Source organism: Piliocolobus tephrosceles, chromosome 4 (genome assembly GCF_002776525.5).
Source record: "Piliocolobus tephrosceles isolate RC106 chromosome 4, ASM277652v3, whole genome shotgun sequence".
Lineage (NCBI taxonomy): Eukaryota > Metazoa > Chordata > Mammalia > Primates > Cercopithecidae > Piliocolobus > Piliocolobus tephrosceles.
Window position 1 is genome coordinate 56600148 of NC_045437.1, and position 26643 is coordinate 56626790.

General features: G+C 39.1%; 1 protein-coding gene across 2 annotated transcripts in view; it reads right to left on the reverse strand.

Moving 5' to 3' along the window:
- Positions 1–26643, reverse strand: part of IPO11 (importin 11) — a 226822-nt gene that overhangs the window by 20873 nt on the left and 179306 nt on the right. For both annotated transcript variants that reach the window (XM_026455698.1, XM_026455705.1), the window contains 2 exons: positions 20724–20819; positions 10123–10207 (listed from right to left, as the gene is read on the reverse strand). In XM_026455698.1, coding sequence (XP_026311483.1) covers positions 10123–10207; positions 20724–20819 — 181 coding nt within the window. The remainder of the gene's footprint in view (positions 1–10122; positions 10208–20723; positions 20820–26643) is intronic.

Genomic DNA, 26643 nt, shown 5'->3' on the forward strand with positions numbered 1-26643 from the left:
CTTAATTCACACAATGACACAAAGCCATTTTGAAGTAAGGTTAAGAAACTCATCAGGTTTCTTCCAGCGCAGTAAGACAGTTGTGGGGATGAAATCAACTCTTGTTAAGTTGAAAGGAAGTCATAAATAATATCTGAATAGTTTATATAACAAAAGCTTTCCTTTTCTATGTGTTTTAGTTTAAAGTACTTTATTCCAAGGGGACATCTCCAGAAAATCAGATGATTTATTAATATGATGTTCACACACAATGCACATGTGAAAAAGAAAATAAAGATAAAACTGCACAACTGTTTTAAAGTCTGTCATAGGTAATTTCACCTTGCAAGGTTTCATGTAAAAATTAAAGTGGCTAGGATATATACAGGGAAGACTTGAAGGCTTGGGGTGACACAGGCCCTTCTTTTTTTTTTTTTTTTTTTTTTTTTGAGATGGAGTCTTGCTTTTTCACCCAGGCTGGAGTGCAGTGGCACAATCTCAGCTCACTGCAAGCTCCGCTTCCCATCCTGGGTTCACACCATTCTCCTGCATCAGCCTCCTGAGTAGCTGGGACTGCAGGTGCCCGCCACCATGCCCGGTTAATTTTTTGTATTTTTAGTAGAGACGGGGTTTCACCATGTTAGCCAGGATGGTCTGATCTACTGACCTCGTGATCTGCCCGCCTTGGCCTCCTAAAGTGCTGAGATTACAGGTGTAAGCCACCATGCCCAGCCTGGAATTATCTTAAGGGTCACTGTTTCATGAGTTCAGTAGTTAACGCCGGCTGTTAACTGGGACCTCAGCTGGGGAAAATGAGGCCTACTTCTTATGGATTTATGGGCTTCTTTATAGTATGGTGGCTGGTTTCCAAGTACAAGTATCCCTAGAGAACCAGGTGGAAGCTGTATCTTATAATCGAGACTTGGGAAGTCATAAACCATGAGCAAATTTGCCCAGTTTCAAAGGGAAGGAATATAGACCCAACCTGCCAATGAGGAAGAATGTCAAAATCACATTTTACAGAAGAGCATGTGTGCCAGGCATTGTGGCTCATACCTGTAATCCCAGTGTACTTGAGCTCAGGAGTTCAAGACCAGCCTGGGCAACACGGCAAAAGCTCTTCTCTACAAAAATATGACAATTAGCCAGGCATGGTGGTGTGCACTTGTAGTCCCTGCTACTTGGAGGGCTGAGGTGGGAGGAAGCTTGGGCCCATTAGATAGAGGTTGCAGTGAACCAGATCACACCACTGCACTCCAGACTGGGTGAGAAAATGAGATCCTGCCTCAAAAAAAAAAAAAAAAAAGGAGCATGTGGAATAGGAGATATTATTATTATTATGGCTATTCTTGGGAAATAAAATCTACCATGGGACTCTTATTCAGAAGCAGATAATCAAACAAAATGTCCAGTAAAAAACTGTGTGTGAGAGGGAGATATGAACAAGCCATTCATCAAACAAAAAAAATCAATGAGCTATAAACATGTAAAAAATTCTTAGTCTCACTCATAATTAAGAAAAAGTACATTAAACAACAATACACTGCTTTCTACTTATCCCATTATCTATCTAGAAACTTTGTAAAGATCATCATGTGCCAAAGGATAAAGAAACAAAATTATTTCAGTAATTTTTGAAGGAAAAAAAAAGAATCAGATGGCAAGCAATAAAGTGACGAGTCTAACACTAACATATGAGTACCTCTATGTTAATGACTATAAAGCATTCAAGCCTATGCTTTTATTCACTCAAACAGTATCATAAAAAATATCCAGTAATATTACAAGTACCTAATCTATTGCGGCCACTGTGGCTTGGTGGGCCAGGGGCAGCCAGTGGATGCCAACAACTGGTGTTGCCTCACCCATGACTGCTGTTATTCCCTCCTGAGAGCTAGGCAGTGCTTCCCTAAATGGAACTGCTACAATTACAGTATCACCAATGGCCACATCCAATGTGGTCCCAGGAGCAGGTGCCACAGCAGACCCACACATTTAACTGTGAGTTGACTTCATATTTGCTGCAGCAGCTGGACGCACAACAGTTAGAACCTCATTTTCAGGAGCAAGCTTTGCAGTCACCTACTGGACACTAGGACACTGAATTATGTGCTCCCAGATCCCTGGGGACACCAACTAATATAGCAGTCTAATGAAGTGACCATCACCTCACCCAGCATAAACCCAAACCAGGGAGACACTGGTGACAGGGAAGCCTAGTGGCAGGCCCAGCTCTTCTCCAGACTGCTCCACTAGAGATGTCAAAATGACACAATTGTGTTGTCAGCCCTACATCTCAGTTCTGTCTTCACACTGGTCTAGGAGTTCCTTGAGGGCAGGGACTATGTATCTCATTCATTCATTAGTTCATCCAGTCACTTATCCATTCAGTAAACACTGCTGAGCACCTGAGATACATCACACAAGCTGTTAGGCACTGGGAAGCTTCTATCAATCATATACGTGGGCTTTATTATAGGGATTTGATCTTCCATGGTTGTGAGAGCCAGTAAAACGTCTAGTCCATGGAAGGCTGTTTCTTTTTGTGCTGGTGATGCTACAGCCTGAAGTCATATGGTCCAAGGGACAGGGCAAAGTGAAACTGCAAGAAATAGTAGAACCTGTAAGAACAGATGGCAACACCCTTCAGCCTCTCATCACTTACAAGTCTTCATCTTTGCTGATGAGATATCTTATAAGAGAAGCCAATGTCTTCATTACGAAACTAGGCATGTGCCTGGCTCTGAAGTAAGAGAAGCTAGAGAGGATGTGGCAGGATGTGGAGTTGCTGCACTTCCAGCTGCTTCCCCACACCAACATGGTGAGCCAGCAGACTAGTGGCAACATGCATTAGCTGCAACACCACACTCTGCTGACATTCTGACTAAAAATCATGAGGCTACATAGTGTTTGAGTCCTACTAAATAACATTCCAGAAAAGAAAAAACGATGGAGACAGTAAAAACACCAGGGGCTCAGGGGAGGGAGGGAGGAATAGGCAGAACACAGAGGATTTTGAAGGCAGTGAAACTCTTACATATGATACTACAATGGTGGATACACACCGTTATACTTTTATTAAGACCCATAGAATGTACAATACCAGAGTGAACCCTAACATAAACTATGCATTTTCGGTGATGTGTCAATGTAGGTTCATCAGCTGTAACAAATGTAACACTGTGGTACAGGATGTGAACAGTGGCGGAGGTTGTGTCTATGTGGGGGACACGGCATATATGGGAATTAAAATGGCAAATGAAAAAGCTCAGTGGAGAGAAAAGAGACAAAAGGAATATTCCAGATGGAGGACTAGCATGTAATAGAGGCAGAAACCACATAACGTGTGGAGACAAGTCATTTGGTTTAGCCAGTGAAGGAGACAGAATGAGAACACAGGACAAGGTTTAAAAGGAGGCAGACTGTAGAGGTCTTTCTTAAAAGAGTGTCAAGGGGTTTAATTCTTATTCTAGTGGTTTTCAACCCTGGTTTTACACCAAAAGAACATGTGAAGCTTTTAGAAAATATGTATGCCTGGTTCCCAGGCCCCCAGATCCAGTAAGTCTGAAATAGAGAGGGTGAGGGATATGGCTTGTACAAAGGTAAAAACAGTAAAGAATGTGGGATTCTAGGATTTAAGAGGACAAAGTAAGGAAAAATTGTAGGGCTCCAGAAAAAATTCAAAATAGATCTACCAAAAGAAAAGGAATGCTTAGTAAGGAAGAAGAGACCATGATGAGAGAGAAATGTTGGAGTTCAAGGATTGGGGTCAAGATGTGGCATCAGAGGCCAGAGTGGTGGCTCATGCCTGTATAATCCCAGCACTTTGGGAGGCCAAAGCGGGTGGATCACTTGAGGCCAGGAGTCCAGGACCAGCCTGGTCAACATGGTGAAACCCCGTATCTAACCTAAAAATACAAAAATCAGCTGGCAGTGGTGGTGCACACCTTTAATCCCAGCTACTTGGGAGGCTGAGGCAGAGGCTGCAGTGAGCTGAGATAGCACCACTGCACACCAGCCTGGGTGACAGAATAAGACTCTCCAAAAAAAACAAAAAACAAAAAAAGAGATGTGGCATGACAATAGAAGCACAGATGTTAACTGTGCAAGTGGAGAAAAATAAAAAACCTCTCAACTCATAACCTGAGTGGCAGTGCATGTAAGCTGAATACAAAAGTATTTTCAACAATGCTATAATTTATCTTGATTACTGAATGCTATAAGGTAAGGATTCTCAAAGAGCAGTTCTGAAGCCACCAATATGATGATGAATTATTCTCATATTATTATTTGCAAAAGGAAAATGTATTTTATGCATACATTTAAAAATTACTGATATTTAATTAAGAACATCACAGTACCTTATCAGTACCAATACAATTCTATCTTTATAGTAATTCTGTTGAGGTTTTCTAGAAGCAAATGGGAGAAGGCAAAGGAATCAATCTACTGGTTTTCAGTGGTCAGGTTTTTAAACTTGATCCCAAGCCACCCCAAGCCACTCCCACTCCAAGCCACTACCACAGGGTGCCCTGTTGACATTATATTTGGAATAAAGATTTGCAGAAAACCTCATGAAATGTTTTCAATTCATAACAGTGTCACTTTCCTTCTGATGATGTATTCTAAATTCTAGTAAGTGCAAGTCTAAAGAAACCTTCTAGATCCAAAAGTTAGATAAAATAAAAGTTTTCAGAGAGTTGATGAGTAAAGGAGGGGAAAGCAGGGAGGGGGAACTGAGGGATATGTCTCTCCTCTAAGAGAAAAATGTTAGCTGTGTGTAGGCTCTGATAGCAGGACAATTCCATCCTCAAGAGCAGTAGGGAAACTGTAATCACTAAGACAGTACAAAAGCCATGCTCAGGATTTGTTTCGTTTGGCATGAAACTTAGGATGTACTTATAAATTTATGAAATAAAATGCAACTCAACCTAACATATAGTTTACTTACATATGCTAGAGCCTAGGCAGAAGACTATAATGCCAAAGCTTGCCAGAGCCACAGTCTACATATACATGGTTGCATTAAAAAGCTAAGTAAAGCTGTGGATTATGTTTGCTATATATATGGTTCAATTTAAAATACATTCAAATGATAATGTACACAACATTTTTTTTTTTTTTTTTTGGAGACTGAGTCTTGCTCTGTTATCCAGGCTGGAGTACAGTGGTGCAACCTCGGCTCACTGCAAACTCCGCCTCCCAGGTTCACGCGATTCTCCTGCCTCAGCCTCCCCAGCAGCTGGGACTACAGGAGCATGCCATCACGCTCAGCTAATTTTTTTGTATTTTTAGTAGAGACAGGGTTTCACCATGTTAGCCAGGGTGGTCTCGATCTCCTGACATATTGATCTGCCTGCCTCAGCCTCCCAAAGTGCTGGGATTACAGATGTGAGTCACCGTGCCCGGCCCTGCACAACATTTCAACTTCAGTGGTTTGTAATGAGACATAAGGGTTTTCCTTTTTTTTAAATTTTTTTTGAGACAGGGTCTTGTTTTGTTGCCCAGGCTGGAGTAGCAGTGGCATGATTTTGGTTCACTGTAACCTCCGTCTCCCAGGTTCAAGCAATCCTCCCACCTTAGCCTCCCAAGTAGCTGGGACTACAGGTGCATGCCACCACGTCAAGCTATTTTTTTTTTTGTAGAGGCAGGATTCAGCCATGTTGCTCAGGCTGGTCTTGAACTCCTAGGCTCAAGAGATCTGCCCACCTCGGCCTCCCAAAGTGCTGGGATTACAAGCATAAGCCACCACGCCTGGCCCAACTCTTCTCGTTCTGAATGAGCTCAACTGGTAACAGATTTGCTCATTAGCTTGATTCAGCCATTCTGCGATATACACATATTTTAAAACACCATGTTGTATACCACAGATACATACAGTTTTCATTTGCCCATTAAAAAAAAAAAAAGTAATAATAAATATGAAAAAATAGGGAGGGTGGAGTGGTTCATACCTGTAATCCCAGCACTTTGGGACGCTGACAAGGGAGGATCTCTTGAGCCTAAGAGTTTGAGACCAACCTAAGCAACAAAGTGGTACCCTGTCTCCACAAAACATGTAAAAATTAGTGTAGTGGCATGCACATGTGATCTCAGCTACACAGGAAGCTGAGACAGGAGGGTTCTTTGAGCTCCGGAAGTCGAGGCTGAGGAAACCATGTTTGCACCCACTGCACTCCAGCATGGACAACAGAGCAAGATTATCTCAAAAAAATAAATAAATAAATACATAATAATAATAATACTTTGTTAGCTGTTATCATCCAGTTGCGAGAAAGCATTAAAGTACTCAAAACTAGAATTTGGAAATTACAACTTATAAGTGACTATAAGTCAGATTTCAAAAAATTACAAAAAAACTTAAGATATTAATATATTAGCTCAAGTCTTTATAGTAAAGGTCATGAATTATTCTACTATAATAATATACTGGACAGAAAGGAAACATATATTAAATGAAATGCTTGAGCTGCATTTGCTACTCTAAGTATTATTTCACTGCAATGAAAGGTAGAGAGAGACTGAATGAAATGGGAGATCAAAAGTCTGGACAGCTTAATAGCTTTCCTGAGTGTAAATTTCATCCTTATTTGAAATAAAACATAGAGAATTCTCAGAAACCTATGGAAAATTATTTGGCACATTTGATATAATATTAATCATCTGCCTTTCTGAACTACAATCACTACTGCTATTCTCTACCAAAGCAGCTGCTGAAACACAGACACCACATTTTAGGGACTACTTTAAGACAACAATGACAGTAAGTCAATCAAATTTTCATTTATGTGACCTTGGAACTAAGCAGCTATATTTTTCTTCCTAGTAAATAATTTCATTTTAAAATGAGAAAAACCTTTGCTGTTAATTTTTTTTTTTTTTTTTTTGTAAAGAATAATGCATAACCATTTACCAGCAAATACTTACTCTTTCCCTTTGAAGAAACAACCAAGATATCACTGGATAGTTCTCAAAAAATGTCTAATGTTATAGACAACACAGTTCAAGAATAACATAATTACTGAAAAAATACATTAACTTATAATTCTAAGAGACAAGTGAAACAAATTTTATTTGTTTAAAGTTGTTGGAAAATTAGCATGAATTCATAATTAGATTTATTAAATGTTACAATACACAATCCCAGCTTCAGTCAAAAACTGCTGTGGTATCCTCAGCATATCCAAGAGCAGTGGGTATCCAAGAGCAAGACCAAGGTACTAGAAATCTTACTAGAGATGACAATATAAATCTATATTAAATACCTACTGCAGTAAATAACTTCAAATAAAATCAGCCACTGAAAAAAATAATGGTTGTTCTATAAACCAGTACTACATATAATTAGAATGATAAAGTGGGGGTGTGAGTGGCAGAAAGACAAATGTTAGGCTATACTTAAAGTTATTATTACTGTAGGTGAAAAAAAAATACTTTCCATGTATTTAAGATACCACATAGGTGAGGGATGGTGGCTCACACCTGCAATCCCAGCACTTTGGGAGGCAAGGTGGGCAGATCACCTGAGGTACGGAGTTCGAGACCAGCTTGGCCAACATGGCAAAACCCCATGCCTACTAAAAAAACCAAAAAAATTAGCCGAACATGGTGGCACGCACCTGTAGTCTATTCTATGAGTCTTAATAAATGTAACGGTGTGTATCCACCACCTGTAGTCCCAGCTACTCGGGAGGCTGAGGCATGAGAATTGCTTGAACCTGGGAGGCAGAGGTTGCAGCGAGCTGAGATCATACCACTGCACTCCAGCCTGGGTGACAGAGCGAGACTCCATTGCAAAACAAAAAAACAAAACAAAACAAAAAAACCACACAACAGTTTAATTTCAAAGGAATATAGTCATACATTGTTTAAAGATGAATGGTTAGGCAAGTTCCCTGTGTAAATATCATGGAGTGTGCTTACAGGAATCTAGATGGTACAGCCTACTACACACCTAGGCTATATGGTATAACCAATTGCTCCTAGGCAACAAATCTGTACCGCACGTTACTGTAGCGAATACCGTAGGCAACTGTAACAAAGTGGTATCTATGTATCTAAACACATCAAAACACATAAAAGGTACAGTAAAAATATGGTATCACAATCTTATCGGACCACTACAGTATGCAGTCTGCTGTTGACCGAAATGTTGTGTTGTTGAGCAGTGCATGACTGTGCAGCAGGTCCTTGCTAACATCATTTCATTATAACTTTGATAAGAAAAACAAATGGATTCGGGCTGGGGCCACTGTCTGTGTGGAGTTTGCATGTTCTCTCCATGTCTGTGTGGCTTTTCTCTGGGTACTCCAGTTTCCTCCCACATCCCAAAGATGTGCTAGGTGAACTGGCGTGTTTAAATTGTTCCCATCTGAGTGAGTGTGAGTGTGTGCAAGTGCACCCTGTCAGGAAATGGTGTCCTATCCAGGACTGGTTCCCGTCTTGCACCAGTAGCTGCTAGGATAGGCTCCAGCTACCCGCTACCCTAAAGCAGAATAAGTGGGTTGGAAAAATGAAAGAATGAATGAATACAAATTATGGTCATACAAATGCATATAAATGCTGCTGTATGAAAGCTTTCAGCAAGCTCGCCAGATTTGTTCTTTTTGTTTTTGAACTGCAAGGTAGTAGGAGGTGCTCCTTACAATTTTCACTTTGCAAACATTTATTCCTTGATTTAACTCACCACCACAACCATCATCACTCACTGATTCCCCAAAAAAGGGGGAAAATAATTTAACTTGTTTTTATTAATATTTCTTAAATGTATGTACAGCTCACACTTACTTCAATGTTAAATATTAGAAGTGTTTTGGATCTTTATTTAGAAGTTTGGTTATGTTTTTGTGACCAGAAATATGCTGTAGGAGCTTCTTGTTTAGATCAATTAGCCCATGGTACAACTGGTTTCATTGTATGTTGTTCTGTTTAAAGTTACAGTTTCCAAGAAACTATCAGTGATGTTAAATGAGGACTTATTACATGTATAAACATTGTTTTGGGGGAAGAAAAGGAATGACATTAAAAGTTTTAACAGTAATTTTTCAGTTCACAGGCCCTGGAAATTTGCTAATCCAATTTCTGCCGCTTTTCACAGATGAGGCAAAACGGATCTACAAAGACAAGGTGACTTGCTCAAAGTTACAAGCAATAGTACAAAAAGGACTAGAATTTAGGTCTTAAGAATTCCTGGATGTTGTCCTGTCCTCTACACTTATGTGCTGTGCTAGGGAGATGATACCTGGCGTAAAGCAAAGTAAAATGAGTTAAATTCAAACAGTTTAAAAGAAGACCATTGCACATGCTCTGAGAGCAGTGTGATGTTAGCTATAAGCTAAGGATGAAGCCATTGAAGGCTAACGTGCTGTAATGCAAGGTGTAAATACAATGATCAGATTAAAATGATAGCTAACACAGAGTAATTACTAGGTATCCATTATCATTTTAAATATTTATTCTATCTATGAGGCAGATACAATTGTTTTCATTTTACAAATGAGGAAAGAAGGTATAATAAAGTTAGTTAAAGGATGAGGCCAGAAGACAAGAAAAGATTCCAAAACAAAAGGGGAAGAAGTTTCCTATGTACCTATTTTATATTCACGGTCAAAATAAATATTTAAACATTCAAGATTATATATAATTTTAAAAGGCAAGATATTTTAGGTATTTCCTATTTTTTTTGTTCTTTTCCCCTTATCAGATTGCTCTGGTGTTTACTAGTTAGTGGTTAATTTAAGGGCATTTTTATAAAAGCCTATGATGAAGGTCAGCAAAAGTTCATGTGAAGATCTATAAAACAATAGGCAATGCAAGCAAATTTCAGCACATCTCCTCAAAACAGAAGAACGCATATTTCAACTTAAATAAGGTTTGCAGGTCACACACTTTCCACAAGTAAAACACTAAATCATCTGCTCTGCACTAAGACAAGCAACAGTTATTTCAGATGAAAAGTTATCCTCAACTTTCTGTACTAGGAATAAAACGTATCTGTTTTAGGGTACACTTTACATTAATTCTGTAACATGGGATAGACGGATAGATATATAGCTGGATGGACAAACAGATGAGATATTTCTGAACCTACAGAAAATGATAGCATATGGTTCTTCATTTTTAGAAACTACTTTTATAACTTACCATCTTTTTCCTCTTATCTTGTTCTGTGGGTGGTTCTTCATCTTCTGTTACTTTTGGTTCCTCAAGATGAGACATCAACATACAGCTATAATAATTTTTTAAAAAACATGTTTTAAATAAAAAATATCTATAATACACTTAAAAATAAGCCCTTAAAATCACTAAGAACATGAATAATTCTATGTTCTTAGTTTCTCACACCAAAATGTGAGAAAAAGACTAGACAATTTCGATTTAAAATTTAACAAAATTTTTGAATTATGAAATGTCACTATAAAAAGGGCCACACTAAAACATTTTACGGCATTTTTCTTGGGCATTTCAGATAGTAATTTATTTACACGCAACTTCTGAAACAATGAAACATCAGCTGAAAAAGTAATGCATGCATACCCTTTATATGTTATTAAAAAATGACATAAACTCTTAAAAAAACTTCTTCTTCCCCATAATTTTCACATCTACAGAATTTTATACATGCAGTAATTTAGATATCACAAACATATTAATTATGTAATAATCTACCTTGTGTTCCAAATGACATTACTGTGCTATGAGGAATCTGTCCCTGATAGCACTTGTACTTTCTGGGTAGTTACAAATAATTTATTTTGAATATCTGCACCATGCTGTTTACCATTAGCAGAGAAAACAGAAACAGTTTCCTGTTCAGTCAACAATGGTTCTAGGGAGACCAGAAATCAACAGTCTAGTGAATCAAACTGATGGAACAAACTCCACTGTTTCCTAACTTGTAACAGGAGAATTCAGTAATTTATCAACACGATCATAAGTTTTTTTTTTTTTTCCCCCGCAATGGAGTCTCGCTCTTACCCAGGCTGGAGTGCAGTGGCACAATCTCGGCTCACTGCAAGCTCCGCCTCCTGGGTTCACGCCATTCTCCTGCCTCAGACTCCCAAGTAGCTGGGACCACAGGTGCCCGCCACCACGCTCGGCTAATTTTCTGTATTTTTAGTAGAGACGGGGTTTCACCGTGTTAGCCAGGATGGTCTCGATTTTCTGTCCTCGTGATCCGCCCGCCTCGGCCTCCCAAAGTGCTGGGATTACAGGCGTGAGCCACCGTGCCCAGCATGATTATAAGTTCTGAACGAATAAACAGTGGCAAAGAAAGTTTGGGTTCTGTTGCTTTGTAGCAAGTACAGGTGAAGGACAAGTCCTGACTCAGCTGTGTAAATAGCTTTTAATAGAGAACTAACACAGGTGCTGATACCAGAAAACTTATCAGGCTCATTCTTGCAGTGGAGACAAGTGTCTTTCATTTCTATTTCTTATCATTAAAAAAGCAATGTTTGGAGTGACTGCCTCTGATTCAGTTACTGCCCACTGGTGGGATCAAAAAGAACCTTAGGCTAGAAATCAGAAGTCCTGAAAAACAGCAAGAACTCAATTCCTAACTCACTGCATGTCCTTGACCTGGGGCTGCAATGCTTTTGTCTGCCATGATATAATACAGTGTAGCACGAGGAGCTGGCCAATGGACTCCAACACAAAGTGAGAAAATTACACTATTCTATCAACCCAAAAGCTATTTAATAAAGTGAAATGTCTTAAAAAGGTCTACATCCCACTTTGTATTTTAGAACTGAATAATAATATGGGGTTCCTTTACACTAGTCAATTTATGTCTGTTGCAAACTTGAATTCTAACTGCAATGACTATGGATCTACACAAAAGCATGCTTTATTTTGCATCAAATTCTTCCACTGCTTTCCAAAATCTGTTAACTTACTCATATAGTGAATGCTCTCTGTTCTGTCTTCCCTAAATTAAAAGATTTATTACCCTAAGACCGAGAACAGCGGTGCACACCTGTAATCCTAAGTACTTTGGGAGGCCGAAAAGCCCAAAGTTAAAACTGTCCTGCAGAAAAATTTCCAATTAAAAGTCAAATCTCATTTTGTTGACAAAGATTAAAGATAGACAATCATGCTTTACATAAGACAGGTAAGAATTAATAGACTGCTAATAAACTAAAGTGTGTAGACTGTGCATGCAGTAATATACTAATAAAAATAGTAAACACAACAGTTTAAAATAGGAATGACTAACGTGAATATAAGTGGCCACTTCTCCATTCTAAACTCAAGGCAGAAATCACCGAATAGATCCAGGCACTCCAGCCTGCTAAATAAGAATCTTTCTCAAGAAGAAACTTCAACCAGCTAAACAGAACCAACAGGTGTTAGCATGAAAAAAGTGAAACCTTTTAAGTCATTTCTGGGTTTAAAGGTACTTGTAGTAATAATACTTTTCATTTTATCTATACAAACTCTGCCCTAAGTAATTCAGCCATTTTATAGATGAGAAAAAGCTGAATTTACAAACATTCATTGAGCACTGATAAACAGTATTTTTCCTCAAAATTTTTGTTGTCTAAATGGATTTTTCTCTACTTCAGGGTATCAAATTTGGATGCTTTAAAATTGCCTTTATTCTGGCACCTGAACAGAGTAAGTGCAACTGTCTGAAAAAAGCTTAGTTCCATTCTACCTGGAGTCCATCTGTGTGCACAGGAGGGATAGTTGGGACAAAGGCCAAGTATTCAAGTCATTTTCTGAATGTCCAATATCAGCGATTCTCAAATTTGAGCTTTCAGCTCAACCAGCTGAAGGGCCTTGTTAAAAGCACAGTTGGGCCCCACTCCCACAGTGTCTAATTCAGTAGATTTTGATGGAGCCTGAGAATCTGCATTTCTCACAAGTTCCTCTGTGATGCTTTCCCGTCATTTCCTCCATAATGTTGATGCTAATGTTGCTGAGGAAGTTGTGGGGGGCACACACTCTGTTAACCCCAGTCCTATGTTAGGCCAAACCACCAATATGCTTCCTATTTATATATATATTTTTTACCTCTGGCCTCCAATAAATTGTTTAATAATGATTTTTTTTTAACTGCTATGTAACTGACTTTCAGCTAGGTTTATATAAGAAACGATTTACAGGCCGGGTGCAGTGGCTCACGCCTCTAATCCCAGCACTTTGGGAGGCCGTGGCAAGTAAATCACTTGAGGTCAGGAGTTCAAGGCCAGCCTGGACTCACAAGGTGAAATTCCATTTCTACTAAAAATACAAAAATTAGCTAGGTGTGGTGGCAAGTGCCTGTAATCCCAGCTACTCAGGAGGCTGAGATGAGAGAATTGCTGGAACCTGGTAGGCAGAGGTTGCAATGAACCAAGATCACTCCAGGCTGGGCAACAGAGCGAGATTCCATATCAAAAAAAAAAAAAAAAAAAAAGAGAGAGAGAAGAAACAATTTACGGGTTGTTTCACATAAGACAAAACTGACACTTTCAGTTGGGCTCTGTAGTGGACACTCTGCTTGTCTACATAATCAGCCTCTTTCCTAACTGAACCCTGAATCTGTCCAGTTTTCCTCTTCTTCCATGCTACCACTATTTCAGAAAAAGTTGATCCCAGACCCCCAATGCCAGTAGTTCAATAATCAGTAATGGAGATCCCATCCCCTTGGTCAATGACTACTTTCAGCAGGGGCGTGTTTAAGGAATTCTGGCCAATTAGACAAAAGAAGACATCTACTGCAATGATTTCCAGATAAGGATTGCCTCGATCTTAAAAAAGACATAAGGAAGAAGATTACTTATGTGTCAGTGGCACTGTCATGAACTGTAATGCCTAGAACTACTTTTTATCGATGAGGGATGGTAGCCTGCAGATGAGGTTAATGCGCTGAGGGGATGGAGTAGAAAAAACCTGGGGCTTTGATGATGTTGCTAAGGCCACAGTCAGCTAATCCCAGAGTCACTTACCTACAGTCGTTAGAGTATCAGAAACAACTGATTCTTTATTGTTAAAACAAGCAGTCCTTTTACAGTCACTTATATAAATACTAATTAAAAATGCATTTCAGCCAGGTGTGGTGGCTCACGCCTGTAATCCCAGCACTTTGGGAGGCCAAGGCGGGTGGATCAAGAGGTCAGGAGATCGAGATCATCCTGGCTAACACAGTGAATCCCCAAACCTCGTCTCTACTAAAAAAATTAGCCATTAGCCGGGCGTGGTGGCACGTGCTTGTAGTCCCAGCTACTGGTGAGGCTGAGGCAGGAGAATCGTTTGAATCCGGGAGGTGGAGGTTGCAGCCACCGTACTCCAGCCTGGGTGACAGAGACTCTGTCTCAAAAACAAACAAATAAATAAATAAAATGCATTTCTGGGCTCAGGGCATGACACCCCAATGAGAAGAAATATGAATCTCCCTCTCCTGTGTTAAATTACATTTAGCCTAAAGCTTCTTCCTCACATATTTTAAGCTCAGCCTGAAGGTCTCTTCGTACATAGTGAAGTGTAACCTAACTGGAATTGTAAAGAGATTGTAACCTATTCTTGTACCAGTCAGAGTTTTAGCCAATCATAGGTGGCCAACTGTTGAACCCATGTTCAAATAAGGCAAACGCTGAGCTGTAACCAATCCAGCTGTTTCTGTACCCCATTTCCCTTTTCTGTACCTCACTTTTCCTTTTCTGCTCATAAATATTATCTGACCAGGTACAGCACTGAAGACACTGTGAACCAATTCTGGTTCTGGGGGCTGCCCAATTTGTGAACAATTCTTTACTCAATCAAACTCTGTTAAATCGATTTGTCTTAAGTTTAACACCAGATAAACCTATTTCCTTCTACTTGAAAATAAGAGCCAATGTAATTCCTAATGTTTCTTTTTTTATCCTAGTAATTAGAAAGCATATAGCTAAGTTTTATATCCTGATGCCACAGGTTTCCCCAATCAAGGTTTTTTATTTAAATCCCTTTTTCTGTTATAATGAGCATGCACTTTCTTATGCACTGTCTCAAATCCTCTTACGGTCACTAGACTGAATATAAGCAACTAAATATTGTATATTAGCAGTAAAGACAAAGTGCCATGAAGAAACAGAGAAAGATGGAATGAATTCTTTCTATAAGTCTGGAATGCAATTTTAGAGGCAGATATTTGCTAAAGAGGATAAGGGCTTGACACATCAAGAAGCAGAAATATTAGTCAAGCCATGAGTGTAAAAGTGTATGGCATGTTTGCAGAATGATGAAGAACCCAGGGAGGCAAGAGAAAAAGCTAGAGACTGAGTCAGCACAGAATAGAACCCCATTAACTTGCTGTAAGAAATCTGGCTTTTAATTTTAAGTGGGGCAGAATGGATCAGAGGGTGGAAACTGAAGCGAGAGAGACTTCCTAAGGAGGTCACTAGGATCTACACAAGTTAAGGTAACATACAGATGTCAGAATCCCACAACCAATGTTTCTTCTAGTATTCTCTATTCCATTCTGAAGAGTGGTCCAGTGGGTCAATGTATTGAGTGACGGAGAAAAAAGTCGTTTTAAAAGTCTAATTTTAACTTTTAGAATCCCAGGTGGTTCTACTGGTCTGAGACCACTCACCAACATCTACACTGCCAATCTTCCTCCACAATGGACCAAAGTGACCTTTCTAAGTATAAATCTGATTATGTCCCTCCAGTGTGGAAATCACCAGGGGACCTCCACTGACTACAGAATATAGAATAGTTTCAAATAAGATTATTAGCTATAAAAACCACAATTTATGAGTCATTTTCTAATCAAATTTTAGTGCCTCTAGGCTTCTTAGAATGCTGGCTAGATTTTACTTACTTACTTATTTATTTATTTATTTATCTGTTTATCAAATTTTAGTGCCTCTAGGCTTCTTAGAATGCTGGCTAGATTTTATTTATTTATTTATTTATTTATTTATTTATTTATTTATTTATTTAGAGACAGGGTCTTGCTCTGCCACCCAAACTGGAGTGTAGTGGTTATCAAATTTTAGTGCCTCTAGGCTTCTTAGAATGCTTTATTTATTTATTTATTTATTTATTTATTTATTTATTTGCTCTGCCACCCAAACTGGAGTGTAGTGGTTATCAAATTTTAGTGCCTCTAGGCTTCTTAGAATGATTTATTTATTTATTTATTTATTTATTTATTTGTTTGTTTGTTTGTTTGTTTATTTATTTAGAGACAGGGCTTGCTCTGCCACCCAAACTTGAGTGTAGTGCTGCAATCACAACTCACTGCAGCCTCAACATCTCAGGCTCAAGCAATCTTCCCACTTCAGCCTCCCAGGCAGCTGCTGGGACTAAAGGCGTGTGCCTGGCTGATTTTTAGTTTTTTTTTTTTTTTTTTCTTTTTAAAGAGACAGGGTCTCACTATGTTGCCAGGGCTGGTCTCCAACTCCTGCGCTCAAGCGATCCTGCTGTCTCAGCCTCCTAAAGTGCTAGGATTACAGGTGTGAGCCACCACATCGGGCCGCTAAATTCTTTCTTCCTTTTTACTTCCCAAATCTTGGCAAGGGATTGTCAATTTCATTTCCCAATATTCCTTTCAACAAAAATATTATTTAAGGAAATAAAACAGAAACACTCTAACCATACAAGCAGAAAGCAAACAAGGCAAATCTCTAGCCTCATTAGTATATTTTCTTGGCTTAATAAAAACTCTAGCCAAAAAAATAATAAAAACAAAAAACCAACCAAACCACAAACCCACCAACAAAACCCCAACAAATAAACAGATTCATCAACTCTCAAAATAGAATTCTTTCTTCCAAAAGATTTTCTGTACAACCCTGAAGAAATACTAGTATCAACATTAATAGGCAACTGTTGACTATCTATTTATCTTGGAAGATAAACTTTTCTAACTTTAAAAAAAGAGGGATCATTAGAAGGGAAAATAAAAGCCCATTTCCATTTTTTCCACACAAAATGTTGTTTAAATTTTAAAATGCATGTTCAATATATTATGAGGACGAATCAAGGTATAAAAATAAGCACAGGCTACAGGTATAAGCACAACTATTTTTAAAAATTGTATATGCATGTGTACGTCACGTCACCCAAACTGTAAACACCTTTCAACACTCTCTAGCCATACCTACCTGTCCCCATTTCCTGCTAATCCTTCCTCCAAAATCTATCTCAAATTCATGTCATCACCGCTCACCAAGATAAGACTACTTTAACAGCTACCTAAATGGTTTTCCCACTTCCACAGCAGTAGGTTCTCAATTTTTACAGTGTATATGAACCATCACAGTTACTGTTTGCAATGCAGATTCTACTGTGTGACCCCCAAAAGATTCTGATATAATGAGTCTGTACCGAGGAAGGAGAATCTGCATTTCTAACATGCAACCCAGGTTGTTCCACTGGTCTGAGACCACTCACCAGCATTTACCCCCTCTGTCGTCCTCCACAATGCATTAAGGTGACCTTTCTAAGCATAAATCTGATCATGTCCCTCCAGGGTGGAAATCACCGGTAGACCTCCACTGACTACAGAATACAGACCACAATTCTTTGTATTTCACAAAGGTTACTAAAGTAGTTGGCTCCAATCCACTACATATCCTTAGGAATGATTCTCAGTTTCCCTGGACTCCTTTCTCTCTTACACCTGGTATTGCTCCATTTGTCCCTGTCTCCCCTTCTAGGTTGTGGGCTCTTTCAGGTCAGAGACTCAGTTGCTTCCTCACACTGCAGTGCCTGGCATAAACAGTTTGAATAAAAAGATGATCTGTCAACAAGGCTTTCTTAGTGTGATGGCTAATTTTGTATCAACTTGACTGAGATACTGAGTGCCCAGCAATCTGGTTAAACATTACTCTGGGTGTATCAGTGAGGCTGTTTCTGGGTGAAATTAGCATTTGAATCTATAAACTGAGTAAAGCAGTTTGCCCTCCCCATGTGGGCGGACCTCAGCCAATCCACTGAAAGCCTGAATAAAACTCTGACTAGATGAGGAAGATTTATTTCATCCTCTGGCTGCTTCAAGCTGGGACACTGTACTTCTTCCGCCTTCAGAGCCCAACTAGTTAAGTAACCTTTATGAAATACAAACAATTGTGGACTGTATTCTGGACACAATGGAGGTCCACTGGTGATTTCCACACTGGATGGACATGATCAGATTTATACTTCAGACTTACACCATGGGCTCTCGTGGGTCTCAAGCTTGCCGACTGTAGATTTTGGACTCCTCAGCCTCCATAATCATGAGAGCCAATTCCTTACAATCAATTTCTTTATATATATACATACTTTGTCTCCTCTTGTTCTGTTTCTCTGGAGAACCTTAATACACTACTGATGGAGGTGAAGGAAATAGAGTTTTCTTCCTTTTTTTTTCCAATTCACTCAGTTGAGAGACTATAATAAGAATTCAACAGAACCAGAAAGATTAACTTTTCTGAATAAACTGTTTAAATAAATAGGAAGGGGAAGTTGAAATCTAAATTAGCTACATAAGTATGTATTTTATGTTTCTCACGCAGGCATTTCTGAAAGTTTATTTATGCCTTATAGTCTCATGGACTGTAATTTATAGAACTCTATGTAATTCACAGAATTACAAAGTAGGAAGATTTAATAGAGATCTAGTTTAACCACTCTTAGAAACAGAGACACAGAAAAGTGTATCTCTTGGTAATTTATTTCTCAACTGTGTTTCTATATGCAAAGTACCACCCAGAGTAAAAAGAAATCACCAAACAATTCTGCGGATAAAAGAAACCAGTGGTCAGATACGTTCCAGCTACTCATCAATACTAACGCTTGATCAAGTCTAGGCCTTTTAGCTGGGATCCTAAAACTGCTTTGTTTTCCTTACTTCCAACATACTCCCTCTTTGAAACCAAAACTTTTTCTTCATGGCTGAGCTTGGCACATGGACACCTTGACTCATCTTGACTCTTCCACAAATCTGCTGTCACTCCACTTCTTTTGTTGTTGTTATCTTTAGTAGAGATAAGGGTTTCCCCATGTTGGCCAGGCTGATCTCGAACTCCAGACCTCAAACAATCTACCTGCCTCAGCTCCCAAAGTGCTGGGATTACAGGCAGAAGCCACTGCGACCGGCCAACTTTTCAGAGCCTTGATATCCTGATTTTTAATGCCATGAGACTGCACAAAATAATTTCTAAATTTTCTAGTAACTTTCAGACTCTCACCTCTTCCAGTTAAAACACGTTATAATTTTGTTCTACTTCCTTCCCTGAAGACTGTAACACATAGTGCCTTTTGTCTTTCCCTGACTTACTATTAAAGCAAAATCCAGAATTGTACTGTTTGGTGTTCCCTGCACAAAACAAGATATAACCGTCTGTATTCATTACTAGTGTTTTAACTGTGCTATCAGCCATGTCCTCCCTTCAACTTAACCGTATACTCCAAAGAGGACAAAGGAATATCTGATCATATCCTAAACATTTCACATATAGTTGTAAACTTTGTTACATATTATGTATACAATTTACAGTCATATGCAGTCATATCAATGGATATCGTTTGGCTGTGTCCTACCCAAATCTCATCTTGAACTGCAGTTCCCGTAATCCCCACGTGTCATGGGAGGGACCCAGTTGGAGGTAATTGAATCATGGGGGCGGTTACCCTCATGCTGTTCTTGTGCTTGTGAGTAAGCTCTCATGAGATCAGATGGTTTTATAAGGTGCCTTTCCCCTTTTGCTCAGCACTTGTCCTTCCGGCCACCATGTGAAAAAGGACATGTTTGCTTCCCCTTCTGCCATGACTGTTGGTTTTCTGAGGCCTCCCCAGTCCTGCAAAACTGAGTTAAATTAAACCTCTTTCCTTTATAAATTACCCAGTCTCAGGCAGTTCTTTATAGCAGCGAGAAAATGGACTAATACAGCCACAAACCCTTACATTAACTTAAAAAGAAAAAAACCTGCCTACGTTGAATGCTTTCTTGTTTTTGGTTTGTAGTCTCAAAAAATTTGATGTTTCCACTTCATACAAACTCCAGTGTTCTCAAAAGCTAAGTGACATATCAGACACATTTTCTTAATATGTTTAATAAGGTTCAACAACATATATCTGCTATCCATATTTTTCAACAAAATATGATTCAAGTGACAATCTTTCCCATTTGCTAGAGATGGCTTTATAAACAGCAAAGTTGAAAAAAAGAGCATGCTCAGAACATACCAGGAAAAAAAACTTATATGCTAAAATATATTTGAAATTTTAAAAACTTAATCATCAAACAATGATTAAATCAAAGCAGCTCAATTCAGGTTGTCGCTGTAACATAATAAAGCTGATACCAGCCGGGCATGGTGGCTCATGTCTGTAATCCCAGCACTTTGGGAGGCCGAGGCAGGCAGATCACCTGAGGTTGGGAGTTCAAGACCACCCTGACCAACAAGGAGAAACCCAGTCTCTACTAAAAATACAAAAATTAGCCAGGTGTGGTGGTGCATGCCTGTAATCCCAGGTACTCAGGAAGCTAAGGCAGGAGAATCACTTGAACCTGGGAGGCAGAGGTTGCAGTGAGCCGAGATTGTGCCACTGCACTCCAGGCTGGGACACAAGAGCGAAAACTCCATCTCAATAAATAAATAAATAAGCTGATACCAAGATCAAACAATAAATACTATAAGCAAATTAACAAATAAAAACATTTCTGTATAAAAGAGGAATTATAAAACTTTCATACTGTGCTTAAAGAGTGATGGTGAAAAAAATCATGCAGCATGTATTTAATTATCCCCCAAATCCAATTATGATTAATTAAATAATGCACCTACTCTTTATAAGTTCCTGTTTCAGGATCTTCTGTCATGACATCATGCAGGCCTTCCACTGAAATGTTTATAATCCCACAGAATTTATCTTGGATAACACTAGAATAAAAGAAAAGCAAAACAGGTTAACTGGAGTACTAGAACAGGTTTTTTTTTTTCCCCTGAAATATCCTCTTGAACATGAAGAGAAATTCCAGTTCTGAAATACAAAAGAAATTTTCAAAATCTATTTTCTTATAACAAAAAGTTTATCTTTGCCTATAACATTACAAAATTCTTTTTCACTAATTAGTATGCTTAAATACTAGATGGAAAGATTCGATAGTAAAGGAATATTTTAATATTCTTGGATTTATAACAGCCTTATGTTACTTTTATAACTACAAAGATAAAGACATTGAGTATTGACAAGTAAAAATTTCTGCTCTTCTAATGACACTGTGAAGAAGAAAGACATGCCATATCTGGAAGAAATATTTGCAAAACAAATATCTGGTAATGGACTTGAACCTAGGATGTAAAAAGAACTCTGAAAACACATTAAGATGAAAAACAATTTCAATTTAAAATAGGCATCAGGTGCTGTGGTGCAAGCCTGTAGTCCTAGCTACTTGGGAGGCTGAGGCGGGAGAATCTCTTGAGGTCAGGAGTTCAAGACTGCAGTGCACTATGATCACACTTGGGAACAGCCACTGCTTTCCAGCCTGGACAACAACAGAGAGACCTGTCTCTTAAAAGAAACAGAACAAAAATATTTTTTTAAAAAAGGCAAAAACGTGAACAGACATTTCACCAAAGAAGATATACAGATGGCAAGTGAACATCCTAAAAGGATGCTCAAAATCATTAGGCATTAGGCAAATTCGAATTAAATCGCAATGAAATCTTAAAAAAAATTGTAGTGTGTGTTTTTTAATTTTTATAGATTTAGGGGGTAAATCTATAAACGTGCAGATTTTATAGACTTTTATAAAGTCCAAGCAGGCAGTAACACAGACGAAATTTTCCATTAACTTTTCAAAACAGTTACATAAGCTAAAATTGATGATGTAACACTTTTTCATAATAGCAATCACAAGACAGAAATTAATCACAACCGTAATCACCTTAGAATTTTCTCAGATCCAACCAGATCATAATTATGCTATTTATACATGGTACCTAATTAATAATTAAAGTCACTCTTACATTATTATATTTTAAATACAGGAAGTTTAAGTCAAGTTAGGGTAATTTAAGAGACTAAACAAGTTTCTAGGCACTAAAACCCAGAACCAGATAAAATATTCCCTTAACTGTATTTATCTGCTTAGGTCATTCAACAGGGTTAAGCAAAGAACAACAATTTATCGAAATAGTCGAAGGAAGAAACAAGCCCTGATTTATTAGTCTTACTCCAGAATTTCTACAACAGTAGAGACTACAACAGTGGTAACATTAAAAGAATAGTTTTCCACTTTCCCTACCAGAGGAGGAAGAGCTGACAACTGGAACAGCCCCTGAGCAAGGAACAAACTTAGCTGAAAGCAGCTACAATTGGCAAGCAATAAAGACTGAGATGGTGGAGTGTCCCCACAGCTGCTAGTAGCTAGAGTCAAGACTGAAATCCAGAACCTTATACTGACCAAACCCAGAGGGCAGTGTTCCAGGCTTGACTGGAGACGACTTCAACCTTACTGTGCTAAGAAACTGCTTTTCAGAGGGCTTCTACAGAGCCCACAGCTCATGTTTTGGAAGAAGTCATCTCTAGCTACTCTCAGTTTCTAGGCTTCCCAGGACTCCCATCAGCCTACTGCAATGCAGCTTTTGACCCTACTACTCCACGGGCAGATGACATTCATTTTTGCAATCTAGGGGCCACACTTCAGTTTATCTCATGAGATATCTCTGCTGGGTGGACACCACTGGTCTCCCTTCCTGAAGACTCTGCTTCTTTGGCTTCTGTGAGTTTAGCCTCTTCTGGTCACTCTTGTTTTCTGGTATAAACTTCTTCTCTGGGGGGCCCTTCAGCAACATTATTGCCCAGGGCAGTAAAAAGAACCACATAAGGGAGTATGATGGTTGGTGAGGAGCCAAAATCACTCCACATCAGAAGAGATGGTAGCAGCCTGAAATGGCTTGGTGGCCACGGGAATAAAGAGAAAGGGGTATGTTTGACAGATGTTTAATGAGTAAACATCACAGGATTTGGCAACTAATTGGCTATGGAAGATAAATGGGAGGAAAGAGTCTAGGATGACTGTTGGGTTTCATCTTGGGTGGGTGACTTGACTAGGTTGGTGACTTTGCTCAATCCAACAGGGGATACAAAAAGAGCAAAGACATGAGAAGGAAGATGATGAAAGTGGTATCCCCGAAGAAGAGAGGGTGACCAACAGCACCAAAAGTCAAGTAATCAGATAAATCAGGTTCTAGCTGAGGAAGGGGAGTGACCATTCCTTCAAGAAGCTTGTCCAGGGACAGAAACAATAGGGTAATAACCAGACGGAGTGCAGGGTTGAAGGAGTGTTTTTGGCTGAGGGAAATGGACCAGCAGAGGCTGAGCAGCTGAAAGTGCAGGTGCCAAAGGGGTGGGTGAAGGAGCAGGATCCCAGAGATGGGATGAAGTGAGATCGTAACAGAGGCAGGGCTGAACACAAAGGATATCTTCATACATGAGGCAGCAGGACACAGATGTACAGACTCCCTTGGAGGCTCACAGTGGGAAGTGGAAGTTCCTGCATTTTGAATTATCCTCCTTCTGTGAATTAGAAGGTGAGGTTATGTATTAGGCATGTGGATAAGCAGTTGGAGCCAAGTGGTCAATGTTTACAATAGAGGGTCTTGACCAAAGACAAAAAGATTGCTCAGTGGCACTGAGGTCCAACTGCAGTTGAATGCCCTAGATTTGTAACAGTCTCAATCTGTACACTTCTATCATTTTTAGTTGCTATATTTTACACCCCAAGCAGATACACATAGGGAGAAACTGAGTCAGGCAATTCAGGCATGGAAGCTTGAAAAGCTAGTAGAGTTTGAGGATGAGGGGTTTAAAGAGCTGAGGGTATTAATGAGAAGTCTGAGTTGACCACAGGTCACCTGTTGGGTCAGGTAGAGAATAGGGTTAAAAGTGGAAGAAACAAACAAAAGAAAAACCCGTAACATCAAGTGCGAACATCAAGGTTTACGCCAGGCATGGCAGCTCACGACTGTAATTCCAGCACTTTGGGAGGCTGAGGTGGAAGAGTCACTTAAAGCCAGGAGTTCAAGACTAGTCTAGGCAACAAAGTGAGACCCCTGTCTCTACAAAAAAAGAAGAAAATTAGCTGGGGGCAGTAGTGCACGCCTGTAGTCCCAGCTACTCAGTCCCAGCTGAGATATGAAGATGATCGCTTGAGGCCAAGAGTTCAAGATTGCAGTGAACCATGATGGCACCACTACACTCCAGCATGGGTGACAAAGCAAGACATTGTACTTAAAAAAAAAAAAAAGTTTAGTGGTAGAGAGTAAGAAAACTGGAAAATGTGAAGTTACAATAAGACAGGATATTAGAGTTTTGAGCATGATCACAAGGGAGGAATGTGTGGTTGAAGTGGAAGTGCATACAGATTTGAAAAACATCAAGGCCTTGTAAGGCCAACTGTAAGGCCATGCTTGAAAACATTCAGGGTGGCAGAATCTAGGATGAAGACTGCAAAGCAGATTCGAGGCCTCGGTGACTCCTGCACAGTGACTGTGAAATTGCTAGAGAACACAAAGAGCTGGTGAAGTAACCAGTTGGCAGGGGCCTTCTGAACCCTTCCAGACCTCATGAAAGTGGCAGAAAACTGTGGTCAGCATCAGAGCCTCAAATTGTGGCTCCACCAGTGACTAGCTACATGGTCTTGGGCAAGTCAATTTAACCTCTCTGTGCTTCACTTGCCTTATCAGTAACACGAAGGCATAATAGTACCCACAAGTAAAGTGCTTATAACAAGGCCTGCCACATGTGCCAGAGCACTACTTAAATGTCAGCATCATCACCGTTTCTCATTTGAACAACAAGGGGGTTAACAGTCTCTAAATCTCTTACACTTTTTCATCTCAGTATCCTTTTACACTCTTAAAAATTGTTGAAGATGCGAAAGAATCTTTTAAAAAATGTATTATATCTCAATATTTTTTATATTAGAAAACTGAGAAAATATTTTAAAAATACTTATTCACTTAAAAAATATAAAAATATAATAAACCCATTACCTAGTTAAAAAAAAAAAAGTTTTCCCCTGTAGATATTTCCCAGGACATAGCCGGCAAATACTTTTGTCATTTAAATGGAAACATACATCCTTTCTACACAGTAATTCTCTGCATGGTCAAGGAAAAGTATATTAATAAATCTAGCTCCCCTGAAAAATACTGGCAAGAAAATAAGCTAAAAAACCACAGTTGAAATTCACTATCTTAAAGTGAAAGTTGACTTTTTTTTGCATTCCATAATGATCCTTACAAAGGCTTTTATATACTAAACCACTCCCCTGATTACCTGTTTTTTCTTTTCATTTTTTGAGTGCATACACACACACAGCAGCACCACCCTCCTCCAACAAAACCATTATCTTTAAGACTACAAGAAATAACTAAAATGATCTATATTTAATGGCATGAGAAGGAAGTGCCATCCTGTGTGATTTTGCTATAAAAAACAATGCCCAATGAAGACATACTAAGCTTCCACGGAAAGGAGATGATCAAGGACTGGTACAGAACTGTCTGGAAAAAAATTTTAAAAAATTCAGCTGAATAAAAGATTGAGTAGTCACTTAAAAAGTCACTTGACAGAATTGTTTTTTTTCTTTTTAAGTGATATAAAGAAATTTATCAGAGAATTGGTAATTATGGAGCCAGCACCATTGTAGATATTGGAAACTGATGAAAATAAAGCTATAAACACATAATTACAAGGTAATCATGAAGATACCTTTTTTTTTTTTTTTTTTTGAGACTGAGTTTCACTCTTGTGCCCAGGCTGGAGTGCAATGGTGTGATCTCAGCTCACCACAATCTCCACCTCCCGCGTTCAAATGATTCTCCTGCCTCAGCCTCCTGAGTAGCTGGGTTACAGGCATGTGCCACTACGCTCAGCTAATTTTGCATTTTTAGCAGAGACGGGGTTTCCTCATGTTGGTCAGGCTGTTCTCCAACTCCTGACCTCAGGTGATGAAGATATATTTTAAGAACAAATCAAAAAGGCCAACTCTGTTCATGTTACCGAAGTTATTTGAAAAGGTAATTGTAGCTTGGGATTAAATTCCTGGAAAAGTCTTGTATGCCAACAGCTCAGAACAAAATGAAGATAACATGCTCTGGAAAACAGTGTTACATGACCAAAGGGGAATTTTGACTGATAACGATGAAGACACCAATGTCAAAGTTTGCAAGAAGCATTTGAATAAAACTGTATCAAGAATAAAATTAAAAAATAGCACTGAAGCAAAATTTCACATTTAAAAATACATATGTATGCCCGGGCGTGGCAGCTCACGCCTGTAGTCCCAACACTTTGGGAGGCCGAGGCGGGTGGATCACGAGGTCAAGAGATCGAGACCATCCTGGCTAACATGGTGAAACCCTGTCTCTACTAAAAATACAAAAAATTAGCCGGGCGTGGTGGCGGGCACCTGTAGTCCCAGCTACTCGGGAGGCTGAGGCAGGAGAATGGCATCAACCCGGGAGGCGGAACTTGCAGTGAGCTGAGATCGAGCCACTGCACTCCAGCCTGGGCGACAGAGCAAGATTCCGTCTCAAAACAAAAACAAAAACAAAACAAAAATGTGTAATTAAATTAACAACTTCATATAAACACATAGTTACTATTTTGTTACAGTTTTATAATAAGGTATTACAGTTGACCAAAAAACTTTATGCTCAATGACCTTTCTCTAAGTTCTGGAACCCTAAGTAC